Source organism: Prunus mume, linkage group LG5 (genome assembly GCF_029339155.1).
Source record: "Prunus mume cultivar Tortuosa linkage group LG5, ASM2933915v1, whole genome shotgun sequence".
NCBI lineage: Eukaryota > Viridiplantae > Streptophyta > Magnoliopsida > Rosales > Rosaceae > Prunus > Prunus mume.
In genome coordinates, this window is record NC_142702.1 from 21,576,038 (window position 1) to 21,590,548 (window position 14,511).

Here is a 14,511-nt window from a genome sequence, read left to right on the forward strand (position 1 = left end):
TTTTAAAAGCCAAAAGAGTCAAGCTTTTTAGTATTTGTCACACTAAAAATGATTTTTTATTCCAAGGTTTTAAGACTTAGGTTGTCCGGACATCATTGGATTCTATCATAAAAAACAGTTCGGGGAGTTATGTCGTTTAGTATCAAGGGTTGAATGTCGCTTCAATGATTTTTGAAGGATACTGCTTGGCTTAACTATGCATAATAAGATTCGTATTGGCTTAACTATACATCAAGTGTTTTAGGCCTCCGTGACCACTTCAATAATTCCAATCATATAGTTTAGATGCGTAGGTGTGTCTTCTTCGAAGATGTCGTTGGATCGTGAAGTTATTTTATAATACAAAGGGTGTATTTAGTTGTGATTTTAAAAGATTATTTGGGATAAATAAGTCTTATGATATTCAATTAAGACTTTTAAATTATATAAACAAGTCTTTTGGTATTCTATTAAGATTAAACATGTTCGATAGGAAGCTAATTTAGGACGAAGAATGGTATGAAATCATCATGTGGATTTGAATTGTTAATATTAAATTAAAAATCATCAGATGGACAATACTTTATTTTAAAATCATGAAAATCTAATAATAATGAAGTTAAATTCAAGGAATTTTTATAATTGATTTCAACATGTTTGAGAGCATTTTTTTATATATGTCACTTTAGAAATTCCCAGTTCCAGGTAAAATTGGCCTCACTGCATGCATATATGAAGGTGCCAAACAAATCACATGCATTACAAAAGAACTCACATACTGTGATGTGGTTGTGGACATCTTCTCTCTAATTAATTTTCCTACAAATAGGTTAACAAGGCAGCTACAAATGGTGGGTGACATTTGACACTTGTGTCCTAACAGAGCACAAAGTGCCCCATCATGGCTGTGATTAGAGTTCTGCATAATGGATCTTATTACTAGTGGTTGCTCAATCCAAGTCATGGTGGACCTCAAGAGTGGACAGGTGTAGTTATGTCATGAACAATATGCTAACTCTAAATAGGAAAGATGATGGGTAGTTAAATTTATGTGGTCTTTTATTATTATAAAAATAATGTATTTGGTTTTTTAAAATTATAAGTGAAAAATCTTGATTATAGAAATCTATAAATAAAATCATATAAGTCATTACATTCTACTTAAATTCACTAGACTTTTTTTATCCATAAATAGTTTTTTAAAATCTCAATTGAATACACCCTCTTGAGAAACTATGTTTAAGAATTTCATAGAATGTAGTTCATAGGAACACATCGAATATAAGGGGTTGAATAGTAGTATTGGTGATCTCTATAACTATAGGGTAAAACTTACGAAATTCAATAATAATAAAATGATTTATTTCATATTAAGGACGAGAATTACCAACTAACCCTTAATTTAGTAGTACTGATTTTCTTAATATTAAAAAAAGTTCAAATTCAAGCCACCGTCCATTGTTGATTTTGAAAAGATAAGAATAATGATGTTGTACTTGTATATCAGGGTACAAGGACATTGACTAGTCGACAACACTCTTTGTTTTCACAAGAACCCAAGTGTTTGGTGGTTTAGAATGTGTTAGATACAAACTTCTAAATTGTAGTGCATCAATCTAAGTACTTGTATCTTAGGAATGGTGACATGAGGGTCAATGGTGCTCAAACAACACGCACTTTGCTACCCAAGAAGGATTCGAAATGTTTCCCTTTGTGAAAACAAGAGGCTCAACATGTGCCTCTCTCTCTTGCATCCCACAAGCTCATCTTCTGCAATTTATACATATATAAAAAAAATAAAATAAAAAAAAAAAGAACACATGCAATGAGATGAGACCCACACTTATAAATTCAAGGGCTTAGCTCTTCCATTCTTGGAAGACGAACTTGACAATATTTAAACCAAAATAAAGTCGACATAGACCCAGAAAGAAAGCCCCACTAACCTAATTGATTGAGTTTTACAGTAATGGTAGGGGGATGTTAGAATACAACTGGTTCATACAATCATACACCATCAGCACACAAAAAAAAAAGACCCAAAAGAAAAAGAATCCAATTTGGTTGCTAAGTTGTGATTTTCTGTTTAATTTTTGTTTTGCTTTTCTTGCTCTGTTTACTTTGAGGAATGGTTTAGTTTACAGTGATCCCCAGTATCCATAAAATCAATTTTCTAGCAAATATTTTAGGACTCAATTTCCTGATCATTGGATGATTTCATATATGAAATGAAACAACTTTGCCAAATCAAATCCACCCAAAATGTAAAAGATATGTGATTTACAGATTAGAATCCAAGGGCTGCAGTGAGTGTATAAATCAAATTCTGCAGCAGATAACAACAAATGACAACAGAATGATTCCTACAACAAACTAAGAGATCTGTACAAAAAGAGTTGTAGCAAACCAACACAACTTTGAAGATGGCACTGGCATTCATTTTTCTGGTTTCCATTGGATGGCCCTGTTCTTAACTTCTTGATTGCTCCACTTAGAATCCAGAGACCTGTCTGAGAATTGGAAATCAAGCTCTAAACAAAGAGAGAGACTTTACCAACAACTGACCAAACAAAACAGCTAACATAAGAGATCCAGTTCAACCTCCAATTTGAGAATGACCAGATTAAAAAAATGAATCTGCAGGACACCCATCCCCAGCAGGTTTCGAAACAAACAGCTACTGTCCATCCAGAGTCTACTGAGTTGGCAATCTCTGACTTCAAGCAGCAAATAAACTTTGATTTTGAAAGAGCACTAATTAGCTACAAACTAAAGCTATGGTCAATCACCAGTTCCTGAAACATCAGAAAAGGAGAAAATTTCATTTACAAGCATAAGGGATTTAAACAACATAGACAAATCAGTCAGAGATCTGATTAGTTAATAATTATCACGTAGGGTTCATCCAGTCACCAATACCTAGGCTCGCCATAGAAACAGTGACATTTCCAGTCATTCCACCAAAAAACTGAGGTGCTTCAGTATTTTTCACTCTTTTTCTTACTTATTTTTTGGTGAAATAACTTCCTGTGCAAGCATTGTTAACAGATGAATCCCAAGGATACTATCTAGTACAACTCACTCCTTGCCATGACAAAATATTTATCTGATAAATGAATATATCACTTGTTTCAAAGGCAAACCTGATCACATATAGGACAGGCATCACTTCTTTCCATCCATTCAAGAATACAACAGAGGTGATAGTGGTGCTCGCATTTTGTGATAAATTTTGGATTCTCTGTTTCATAGTCTGCATGTGAAGATACAAGCTTAAAGCATTAGCTACCTGCGGTTTAAAATAGCAAAATGATGCAGAAATGGACTTTTCTTTGTTTCCTATAATCAAGACAAAAAGAATCATACAACAAAAGAATTAGTTGAGCTACTGATGGTACAGCACCTTCAAGACAAATGGGACAGACATCCTCATCTTCTTTTGCTAAAACATGAGGTTCATTTGATTGTGAAAGTTCTAACTTCTTTGGTGAGGTATTCAAAGAACTTTCTTGAACTTTGCAGTCTGATTCCCCAAGATCTCCACAAGTAGCTGATGTATCAAAACTACTGCAACTGATTGTTTCCCTGACAGAATCAGAATCTGTTGATCGTGAACATCCAAAGACCATATCATATGGCAACGGTGGAGGAGGGGGTCTGTAAGTGTCTGGTGTTGATGCTTCCAGATCCCAATGAACCAGGAGTCCTGCACTGAGTGGAGAGGCTGTGACATCATGAGATCTTAAGGACTCTTGCTCTTCCAAAACTGGTGGACACTGAAGAAAAGAGTTTTAAAAAGAGAATGAAATCTTAATACGCATAATAGACCACTATTTGATTAGGAGAAACAAGCACAATTTTCCACTCTCCTAATATTATGTGATACAATTATTTCCACTATGAGTCCTAAACAGTCAGCCACACAATGATGAGCAAACTATAATATGTAACAAAAAGAGAAGTTGGAGTGAGAAGATATACGGACATAGAAATACACAGGTGCTCCGTGCAGTTGCATATGAGCTTTTCTGGAAGAACAACAACAACCTCCCATTCTCCGCAGTTATTACAGTTATGCACCCAAAACCATCCGATATTGGGGCATAGCTTCCTGTTATTTGGCATCATAGGCGACTGAAGAGTCAAATGCTATAGAAAGAACTAATATGTTCCTATGAGTTAAGGAGATTGTATACTACAAAACTAAAATGATACTATGTTACTAAAACTGAAAAGAAGTCACAACAAAGTGCTTAAACATATTTAATAACCCTCAAAAGAGGTAAGAAGAAGACATAAGAGTTGACAGACAGAAAATACGGCCACAAACAGGCAGAAAAATATCGTAAAGAAGTCAGCAGCAAAATGATAGACAGAGGAACCAAATCCAGCCAACAAAATAGAAGCTACACCCATGATGCTATCATTCCAGAAATCTCATGCTATGAATTACAGCAATTGAAACCATGATAGATAATGAAATTTCGAAGCATGTGTACTTGAAATTAATGCTGGTGTTGCACTTTGAATTCAAATCCTCAAAACATATTCCATTCTTTGATGTTACATATACAATCACCTAACTTATAGTATTTCCAGCATGAGAACCAAAATATAACCTCTAGACAGAATCAATACCTTTCCTTTGCTAAAATGAATAATACAAACAGATAGCCTGTGAAAGCTTCTTAAACTCCAAATACTCATACAACTTTTAACTCTTCCAATGCTATCCGACTCAACAAAACTTTATCCAAAGAAAAAAGCAAAGACAACGTGAGTGCCTTGACAAAGAAACCGCTCAAAATAGAAACAACCCACAAAAGAAGAAGAATAAGAAAAAAGGCAGAAAATAGCAAACAAGAAACCCAATTGAATAAAAATTGCAAGTGAGGAGCCAAACCCAATAATCCAATCACTACCCAGAAGCAATTTTCACCAAATTTATGGAACAAGAACAACAAAATGAGTTCTTGTACACAAAAACAACCACAACCAACTAATCGATTGCTGAAATGTTAACCGAAAGAGCAAAGCTTTTACCTTTAGAAATTGAAAAGATATTTGTTCTTCAGAAAGAAGTCCCGTCGGTGAAAGGAAAAAAGAAGAATCCTTTTTGGCCTTTGCCTCTTTTGGGTTTGTATGTGTGTGGCTTTCTTCCTTTGCACAGTAAGCCCCCCACTCATATGAGTCATATCCCTCTCACGTAGGCTTGATGCCGATGGTGTGGCTATTTAGTACACGTCTGCTATTCGTCTAATTATATTTAATTAGTTTAATAAATCTTAAGATTAGCAACTTTAATTAATGCATTGTTCTTGCAAGTAATCTAAGCTTTATGGTTGGTTATGGATTTGAAATATGACGTAGATCGGTTATTGACAAAAATGACAAACTTCATTAATTCAAACTCCCCAACTCTAATTTTCTTGTACAAGTGATACTACACTAATTGGATCACTTAATTTGTCACCTAACTCAAATTAAATACATTTGAATTGACCAACACAAAATATAAAGAAAACAATACGGCATGATAACTTTGTGTTTAAACACTCTGTATGATTATATTTCATTTCATAATCTTTAGGAGTTTGTTGTAGTTTGTTTTAGGTTAATGTTGTTTTTTTATTTAGTTTTTGTTTTTGATATGAATTTGCCCTTACACAACGGATCTGTATTGCATGTTTGAGTACATATGTTTCTGATTGCTAAATCCAAAATTTTAGTCACTCTTGGGTTGTGCGTGATTCTCTCTGCATCAAAACAAACAAGTTGTTGCATTTGATCATTAGAGAAGATTTACTCATATTCGGCGTATAGTTACTTTGTACTTTTGTTTTATTAATCAATAAAAACTACCACTTATTCTTTAAAAAAAAAATAAAATTATTGAATGAATTCTTAGAAAAATATAGATTTTGTTAATTATTTTGTCAATATCAAATATCAAGTTATTGGTTTTTAAAAAATAATAATAATCTCTGGGTGCACTGTAGAAGAGAAGAACGTCTATATGTGCTCCTTCAATTGTATCCAACTGAAAGTTGGCAGTAGTGTCGACTGATTTGACACAATTATTAAAGAATTAGAAAATTCAACACAAACATAAAATAATATCATATAATACCATACAAATTGCCTCACTTAATTGATTGTGTCAATGGCGCAACCAATAATTTGCGTTGCTCTAGTTGGCTATCATATTGTAAAGCGAAAGACTTAAAACCAAATTTCACTTTATCTTCATACTAGCCAAATCATAAAAATTAATCATATGATTCTTCTATTATCCACACAATACCAAATTAAAACTTAAAATAGTCATTTTCTTTCACGTAATCTATATATATCTATATACATAAAGTAAAAGGGAGAGAATGGTAAAACATTTAAAATACCAGAAAATGCTATTGGTTAATTCAAACATTTAGAATTAAAATTATTAATTAAATGAGGATAATATGGTAAATTTATATTTTTATATTAAAATTAAAAACAAAATCAGATAATAGCTCATACTTTTATGGAATATAAAACTACCCATATTATCTTTTTTTAATTTTAAAAATAAAAGAAAAAAGAAAAAAGAAAACCAATTGAGCATGTGCCAAGGGGTTAGTAATCTATATATATAAAGCAAAAGACAGAGAATGGTGAAACATTCAAAATACCAGAAAATGCCCTTGATTAATCCAAACATTAATAATTAAATGATGATAATATGGTAAATTCACACTTTTTTATATTTAAAAAAATTAAAATTAAAAGAAAATTCAGATAGCGAATCCTATTTTTATGGGACACAACTACCCATTATCTTTTTTAATTCTAAAATAAATTTCATTTTAGAATGGTTTAGAAGGCAGAGAATTGTGAAACATTCAAAATACTAGAAAATGCCCTTAGTTAATCTAAACATTAAGAATTAAAATTATTAATTAAATGATAATAGTATGGTAAATTTACACTTTTTCATATTAGAAAAATTAAAATTAAAAGAAAACTCAAATAATGAATCCTATTTTTATGGAACACAACTACTCATTATCTTTTTTTAATTCTAAAGTAAATTTAATTTTTTTTTAAAAAAAGCCTCTCACAAAGCGCGTGCGGAGAGGCTAGTATCAATTAAGCCTGTTTTATGTGTCAAAATCGAGTTATTCATGTTTGACCCGTTTTAGAAGTCATAAACCAAAATGAAGTTACATAATGAATACATTACATTATTGGTTATGGTAGTTTGACCAATTTTGGTCCCCATAGTGATAGTCATATATTGTCACATTAAATCTATCAATTCGTGTTACGGAATTTATGAGTCAATACGGAACTTACGATTTAGATTTTTATTTTTATTTTTAAAATGAATACATTACATTATTGGTTATGATAGTTTGACCAATTTTGGTCCCCATATATGATAGTCATATATTGTCACATTAAATCTATCAATTAATGTTACGGAATTTACGAGTATATACAGACCTTGCGATTTAGATTTGATTACTAGCAAAACTAAACTATATGATTAAAATTGTCAAAATGAAAATGACCAAGTAATCAAAATGAAAAATCAATCAAACTAATTAGACCAAAAAAGTAATTCATCCCCTTAAAAATCTATTAGCAAACCACATTGTATATCACATCTCTAATAGAGGTGGAGCCCACCTCTATTAGAGTGGTGCACAATGTGGTATGAAAAATGTAGTAAGCCTAGCATTTTCCTAAAAAAAAACCTATGTAGCAATTCTATCAAACAAACCTGTCACCCTTTCCCGCTACTATTTGATCAAAAGGCGTCTAAAGAAACCCAACTGTCATGCTATGTTCTCTAAATGTCGCTCATCTTCAATCCCCGCCGTCCATTTCAAACGACCGTTACCTTTCCCGCTAACCCATCGTCCAGTTTCATTTCAAACCATTACAAACGCCCCAAACCACGCCGACCCATTTCATCAAACGAGCTCATCTTTCTCTCCCAGTCGACTCGGAGCCTTCACGCAAGTTCCCCAGTCGACCCACTTCAATGACCCTCACTCGGCCCATTCCTTCTGCTCCAATGCCCTCAAGGTTTCAGCCAAAATGGGTTTTCTTCGTGAGGGAAAACAACTACATGGGCATGTTGTAAAGTTGGGATTGTATGATGTGCAGTCCTTGCAAATTCAAATTTTGAACGTATACCTCAAATGCAAGGATTTCAATAATGCACAGAGACTGTTTGGTGAAATGCGTAAGAGAAATGTGGTTGCTTGGAACACCTTGATTTCTGGGCTTGTCAACTGTTGGGGTAACTATGAGTCGAAGTTGTATCTGGGTTTTTCTTACTTTAGGAGGATGTTGTTAGAAGCAGTTGGTCCGGATGATATAACATTTAATGGTTTGTTCCGTGTTTGCGTCGATTTAAATGATGTTGAGATTGGTAGACAATTGCATTGTTTTGTCGTAAAATTGGGATTTGGTTCAAATTGCTTTGTGGGTAGTGCTCTTGTTGATTTATATGCAAAGCATGGTTTAATTGAAGATGCAAGGTGTGCTTTTGATTTTGTATTGTACAGAGATTTGGTTCTGTGGAATGTGATGGTGTATTGCTATGCTTCAAATTCTTTGGCCAAAGAGGCTTTTGGGGTCTTCAATCTGATGAGGTTGGAAGGTGTTAAGGGGGATGAGTTTATGTTTAGTAGCCTGCTAAGTTCATGCCGTACTTTGGGTTCTTGTAAACCGGGAAAGCAGATTCATGGGATTATTATAAGAGAGGCTTTTGATTCAGATGTTCTAGTTTCCAGCGCACTTGTTGATATGTATGCGAAGAATGATGACATAGGTGATGCTTGGAAGGCTTTTGATGCAATGTCCATCAGGAATGTCGTTTCGTGGACCACTGTAATCGTGGGCTATGGGCTACATGGAAAAGAGAAGGAGGCTATAGGACTTCTGCGCGAAATGTTTCGGGAACATTTGTATCCTGATGAGTTAACTCTGGCTAGCATTGTTAGCTCATGTGGCAATGTATCATCTGCCAGTGAACTTATGCAAGTTCATGCTTACATGGTGAAGTTTGGGTTTCATTTCTTCTCATCAATTGCGAATTCTCTGATAACTGCATATTCCAAATGTGGTAGTATTTCTAGTGCGTCTAAATGTTTCAACTTGGTTGTTGAGCCTGATCTAGTTACATGGACTTCACTGATATGTGCTTATGCATTCCACAGCCTTGCCGAAGAAGCTACGGAGGTTTTCGAGAAAATGTTAGCTTATGACATAATGCCGGATCAAATTGCTTTTCTTGCGGTTCTTTCTGCTTGTAGCCATGGAGGGTTGATACAGAAAGGGCTTCATTACTTTAAACTAATGTCTAATGACTATCAAATTTTTCCAGATTCAGAACATTATACCTGTCTCATTGACCTTCTTGGGCGAGCTGGTCTTCTAGACGAGGCTTTCATGGCTTTGACCTCAATGCCAATCGAACCTGATCCAAGCACCTTGGGAGCATTCATGGGGGCGTGCAAAGTCCATGGAAACATAGAACTAGCAAAATGGGCAGCACAAAAGCTTTTTGCATTGGAGCCAAACAAGCCTGTGAATTATACTCTCATGTCTAACATCTACTCTTCTCAAGGTCATTGGGGTGACGTCTCAAGAGTACGGAAGATGATGAGGCACAGTTGTGATTATAAAGCTCCAGGCTGTACAGAGATCCCCTCGGTCGGAGGTTTGCTGGTTATGTGAAATTCTTCACATCTGGTACGCTCTTTCCAAACTCGTCTCATTGTTAATATTTTATTTATTTATTTGTTTTGTTTTTGTTTTTAATTTGCTGTTGTTTATTTATTTATTTACTTTATGTAAGAATTTATTTTATTTTTATGTATGAGAACTCATGATAAAATTGGTAGATTTGTAGAAACACCTCAATTAGAACTTGAAGTTGTTTTTGTTTTTGAAAATTTTCTTTTTGACTTAGGATCGTCAGAAATGGCTGAAAATGATGAAAACAATGAACCAATTCCTCAAATTGAAGATAATCATAGTGTTCATAATGAAAGTGATGATGCTGGGAATATACACTATGATAATCCACCTGTTAGAACATTGCATGATTATTTTCATCCTACCTGAAGAAGTATGCCATCTTACATTATCTTTCCTATGAATGATAATAATTTTAATTTTAAACTGGGTATGATTCAGTTGTTACCAAGTTTTCATGGAATGAAGTCTGAAAATCCATATTCACATCACACAATCATATTAAAAGCTTTCTCCCTAGCCTTAGCTAGGGAGTTAGTTCCCCATAAAGTTGTGGAGCTTCTGGTGTCTTTTTTCCTTCTACGTCATCTCTATTTATAGAGAATGAGAATTGCTCCATCCAGTTGCAACATTTGCAACTTGCTATGATTAAACTATTATTCCACCTTGCCACCAAGCCAATTGCCATCAAATGCTTCCTTTGTTTATTTCTTCTAGTGCTTGCGGATTCCTCCATTCATCATCATTGCCGTATGGATAAGTTGAAGTTCTTTAATTCGACGCTAGCATATTATATTTAGGTGGCACACTTCCTGACATGATCAAAGTTAATAAAATAACATTAAACTAATTTGACCAATTAAAAATATAATTGCACAAGATTATTTAATTACCCATTATATTTGCTCTGAAATTTAATGTTATACTCTCATGTCTAGCATCTACTCTTCTCAAGGTCATCGTGGTGACGTCTCAAGAGCACGGAAGATGATAAGGCACAGTTGTGATTATAAAGCTCCAGACTGTACTGGGTGGAGATCGGCGGCGGCATTTGTACATTTGTTCCAGGTGATGAATCCCACCCACAAGCACCAGAGGTGTATGCTATGCTAGGGTTGTTGCTCAGGCTGATGAAGGAGAAAAGTTTATATCTCTGATGCAGTAGTGCTGTATAATTCTGAATCACCTGACATCTGTCTGTGTGTTAGAAAATCATACCATTTTTGCCTGATTGTTGGGCAGTCACATCATTTCACCCCATATAATATGTCTAATTCTATCAGTATCAACCAAAAATAAATTATACTAATAAAAGAGGATGTTGGTTGGAAGGGTTTCCTTGAACTTCTGGCAATACTCAACAAACTGCAGAATTCTGTCCTTGAAATTCACCCTCTTGGTGTTGTTGGATTGATATACTTGATTAACTTCTAATCAAAGTGTTTGTAACTTGATCTTTCTTCGTACAAATTAATCCATACCCTAGATACAGAGAATAGTGAATCTCTCAAGCTATAACAACTACATCCGCATTCTCCATAAATACGAATTTGTACGGTAAAATTTCCTAACAAAGAACATACTTTGTTACATCAATTATGTACTACGGATGTGATTGTGACTACACTGTCATCATATCTATCAATTATGATTTGTAATTTTGTTGGGTAGGAGTTGTGCACAAAATAATACTTTTGCTCATATCCAAGACAAGCATGTTTGGTAATTACAATTTACATGTTACATAAATATAATCTGTCGGGCCAATGTTTTTACACCGACTTGTTCAAACTGTAGCCACAGAAATAGAAGCAAAATTTTCAATTAAAAATAATTTTTTTTATAAATAAAAAATAAAATCGACATTAATTGGAAAATGTCCAATTATTTTCATGGTCCCACTCCTTAGCACGCGTCTTTCGAAAAATCAAAGTCTTCTCGTCTCAACTTTCACAGCTCACAACAACTAACCGCCATTTCTACGTCTACGTACCTCTCTCTTTCTCTCTCTCTCTCTCTCTCTAACTAAATGAGCCGAAACCCGTCGTACGGACCCCGGCGCCCTAGCTCCGAGTCGCGGAGCACGCCGGACCGGTTTGCTTACTCGCCGTCGCCGAGCTCGCCATACTCCGTCGCCTCAACCGAAAGAAAGTCAGGCTCCGGCCGGGGCGTGGTCGCAGTCGCCGCCCGCTCCTTCGCTGGAGTCTTCGTCTCATGCTTCACTCCACCGGAGACCAAGAGTTCCGTGAGCTTCGCTGATTCTGCAGAGTTCAGAGCTCCATCTGGTATTCCATTTCTGTAATTCTGTATTTTGACGAGTTTTAGCTGAGTTTGGGAAAAAGTAGAGACTTTTTTAAGATTCTGAGTCACGATCTGGTACTTAAACTTGCTTTTCTTTTCTGGGTTGTGTTTGATTGCTGAGAAACATTGTGGAAAAATGAAAGAAAAATGAAATTTTAGAAATTTCATGTCTCTACGTTAAGATAATTATCATTAGACTGAGTTTAAAATGGACGTTTCATTTGGTCCTCAAGATTTTTCAAACTTTATATATGTTAAATTCTTGAATAGCGGTTTTCCTTTCATTCACAACATTTTCTCAGCAACCAAACAGCGCAAATGGCGATTATGGATTATTTCTCGAAAATGCTACACAGACGGCAGGGGTCGAAGTTGTTAATGGAATTAGAGTGACCAGTTAACCACTTTTTTTTTTAATTTGCCTTTATTATTTTTTTATTATGTCGTAAACTGAACAACTTAGTTAATTTCTTAGTATTTTCGGATGCTTCGGGAGCTGGGAGTGAGAGAAGACGTAGTTCAAGTCGTGGCGTCTATGCCAATGCAAACAATTCAAAGCATGAGAGAGAGCCTGGGAATGTAAAGTTCACCATGGAAGAAATAAACAAGGCCACAAAGAACTTCTCTCCCTCTTTCAAGATAGGACAAGGTGGTTTTGGGACAGTTTTTAAGGGGAGACTGGAAGATGGGACCTTTGTTGCAATCAAACGTGCTAAAAAGGTTGGGTAGAAGTTATTTACACTAATTTAATTTCTGGTCTTATGATTATTATATGGCTAACAAGTACGTGGTTACCTTTGTTTGCAGAGTGTATATGACAAGCATTTGGGTGTGGAATTCCAAAGTGAGATAAGAATGCTGGCACAGGTGGAACATTTGAATTTGGTCAAGTTCTATGGGTATGTGGAGGATGAAGATGAAAAAGTTGTTGTTGTTGAGTATGTTCCTAATGGAACCCTCAGAGAACATTTGGATTGTAAGTTCTATTCGTGTACCCTCTCTCTCTCCCTCTCCCTTTGTCTATACTCATGTTAAGAGCATGTGTCTTTGTGCACTTTTCCTCATTGATGCATGTCCTTGAGAGCCTGAAATGTAATGCAAGGCATAATGCAGGTATGCGTGGTGACATTCTTGACCTCGCAGCACGGCTTGACATTGCAATTGATGTGGCCCATGCCGTCACCTATCTTCATATGTACACAGGTAAGACTCTGGTAGAAGCACAGAAAATAAAAGTTGTTCTGCTCTAAGAGTTATAGAATTGATGTGAGGGGGAACTAACTGGACCATGCTTGGGTTTCCTTGACAGATCATCCTATCATTCATAGAGACATAAAGTCTTCCAACATTCTCCTAACAGAAAACTTCAGGGCCAAGGTAGCTGACTTTGGTTTTGCTAGGCTTGCCGCTGATAGCGATTCAGGTGCTACCCATGTTTCTACTCAAGTTAAAGGAACCGCTGGCTACTTGGATCCAGAGTACCTGAGAACCTATCAACTTACAGATAAGAGTGATGTTTACTCATTTGGTGTACTAATGGTTGAACTAGTTACAGGCAGGCGTCCCATCGAACCAAAACGGGAAATCAAGGAACGGATAACTGCAAAATGGGTGTGAACTCCTTATCTTTTTCACTCTTTAATCACATTACTTAACTTCATCTTCGTCAAAAATTCTTTTTTCATTTAAGATCCCTTCCACATATCAACCTACACGAGAATGTAAAGCGCGACTTGGGTTGGTTTTGCAGGCTATGAAGAAGTTTACTGACGGAGATGCTCTTTCAATTTTGGATCCTAGGCTTGAACAGACTGCGGCAAATAATTTAGCCATTGAAAAGATTCTTGAACTGGCCTTACAATGCTTGGCTCCACGCCGACAGAGTCGGCCTAGCATGAGGAGATGCGCAGAGATCCTCTGGAACATCCGTAAGGATTACAGAGATGTGGCACCTCCAATCTTCCGTTCGTTTTCCTCTCGTTCACAAATGAGCACTTAAACATGACAGGAGTGAGAGCCTGAGGACTCCCCATGGAATGTAAAGGTTTACTAGGAATGGGAAAACCAAGGGGCTTGGGTTTTACAAAGAAGCAGCATACAGTAAATGCATGAGCAAGTTGAGTAGGAAGCCAAATAAATTCTTGAAAAATAGATATGAAGCCGTCACTTTGAAACAAAAAAACACAATCAGCTAGTTTTCATACCCAAGGCAATTTGTTAGGTTTGGTTTGTGTATAGAACAGCCAGATCAATAGGAAATCCTGATTTCGAGTGTATTTTGGTTTATTGCTTTTGTCTAAGGTATTGAAAACGATATGAGTGTGTTCTTTTAATTAGGGCCAAATAATTTTTTTATTTACTGTCTTTTTCTTTGTCACCATCTCTTCCAATTTCTTAAAAGTTGTGGTTTGTGTCGTTTGATACAATCTTTTGGTCCACATGGCCGTGCAAGACGACTCATTGAGGCGGTGACAA

General features: G+C 35.6%; 3 protein-coding genes and 1 long non-coding RNA gene across 10 annotated transcripts; 2 read left to right on the forward strand and 2 right to left on the reverse strand.

Moving 5' to 3' along the window:
• Positions 1 to 2,217: 2,217 nt before the first annotated feature.
• Positions 2,218 to 5,182, reverse strand: RHB1A (RING-H2 finger B1A). 5 transcript variants are annotated; one of them, XR_514134.3, is made up of 6 exons: positions 5,023 to 5,182; positions 3,965 to 4,090; positions 3,383 to 3,755; positions 3,123 to 3,232; positions 2,581 to 2,774; positions 2,218 to 2,485 (listed from the first exon to the last, which is right to left on the reverse strand). XR_514134.3 is itself a non-coding variant. In XM_008234799.3 (5 exons), exons 2-5 carry the CDS (start codon positions 4,031 to 4,033, stop codon positions 2,742 to 2,744), a joined length of 585 nt encoding a protein of 194 aa, XP_008233021.2. In that variant the 5' UTR covers positions 4,034 to 4,090; positions 5,023 to 5,182; the 3' UTR covers positions 2,218 to 2,741. The 5 variants fall into 5 exon arrangements, 3 of the variants coding, with proteins under 3 accessions (XP_008233021.2, XP_008233022.2, XP_088908739.1); XR_514133.3 differs by having other exon boundaries at positions 2,218 to 2,489; XM_008234799.3 differs by having other exon boundaries at positions 2,218 to 2,774.
• A 2,567-nt stretch (positions 5,183 to 7,749) lies between these two features.
• LOC103332124 (Pentatricopeptide repeat (PPR-like) superfamily protein) lies at positions 7,750 to 11,021 on the forward strand. 3 transcript variants are annotated; one of them, XM_089051485.1, is made up of 2 exons: positions 7,750 to 9,697; positions 10,691 to 11,021. In XM_089051485.1, exons 1-2 carry the CDS (start codon positions 7,810 to 7,812, stop codon positions 10,846 to 10,848), a joined length of 2,046 nt encoding a protein of 681 aa, XP_088907611.1. In that variant the 5' UTR covers positions 7,750 to 7,809; the 3' UTR covers positions 10,849 to 11,021. The 3 variants fall into 3 exon arrangements, with proteins under 3 accessions (XP_088907611.1, XP_088907610.1, XP_088907609.1); XM_089051484.1 differs by having other exon boundaries at positions 7,750 to 9,729; positions 10,691 to 10,828; XM_089051483.1 differs by having other exon boundaries at positions 7,751 to 9,729; positions 10,674 to 10,813.
• LOC148917333 (uncharacterized) lies at positions 10,149 to 10,748 on the reverse strand. Its single transcript, XR_016126600.1, has 2 exons — positions 10,629 to 10,748; positions 10,149 to 10,547 (listed from the first exon to the last, which is right to left on the reverse strand). It is a non-coding gene; the product is annotated as an uncharacterized LOC148917333 (long non-coding RNA).
• A 652-nt stretch (positions 11,022 to 11,673) lies between the features above and the next one.
• On the forward strand, positions 11,674 to 14,413 carry CRCK2 (calmodulin-binding receptor-like cytoplasmic kinase 2). Its single transcript, XM_089052003.1, has 6 exons — positions 11,674 to 12,020; positions 12,512 to 12,756; positions 12,844 to 13,012; positions 13,150 to 13,239; positions 13,346 to 13,647; positions 13,787 to 14,413. Exons 1-6 carry the CDS (start codon positions 11,765 to 11,767, stop codon positions 14,033 to 14,035), a joined length of 1,311 nt encoding a protein of 436 aa, XP_088908129.1. The 5' UTR covers positions 11,674 to 11,764; the 3' UTR covers positions 14,036 to 14,413.
• Positions 14,414 to 14,511: the final 98 nt, after the last annotated feature.

Excerpts from the sequence above, each read along its gene's own strand:
- CRCK2 (XM_089052003.1), top strand. The coding sequence starts at position 11,765 with ATGAGCCGAAACCCGTCGTACGGACCCCGGCGCCCTAGCTCCGAGTCG. Across the intron at positions 12,021-12,511 it reads AGAGTTCAGAGCTCCATCTG|TATTTTCGGATGCTTCGGGA; the intron begins GTATTCCATTTC and ends TTAATTTCTTAG. Across the intron at positions 13,648-13,786 it reads AACGGATAACTGCAAAATGG|GCTATGAAGAAGTTTACTGA; the intron begins GTGTGAACTCCT and ends TTGGTTTTGCAG.
- LOC103332124 (XM_089051485.1), top strand. The coding sequence starts at position 7,810 with ATGTTCTCTAAATGTCGCTCATCTTCAATCCCCGCCGTCCATTTCAAA. Across the intron at positions 9,698-10,690 it reads AGAGATCCCCTCGGTCGGAG|GTCATCGTGGTGACGTCTCA; the intron begins GTTTGCTGGTTA and ends ACTCTTCTCAAG.
- RHB1A (XM_008234799.3), bottom strand. The coding sequence starts at position 4,033 with ATGGGAGGTTGTTGTTGTTCTTCCAGAAAAGCTCATATGCAACTGCAC. Across the intron at positions 3,756-3,964 it reads GAGCACCTGTGTATTTCTAT|TGTCCACCAGTTTTGGAAGA; the intron begins GTCCGTATATCT and ends TCTTTTCTTCAG. Across the intron at positions 2,775-3,122 it reads CCTGTCCTATATGTGATCAG|GAACTGGTGATTGACCATAG; the intron begins GTTTGCCTTTGA and ends CTGATGTTTCAG.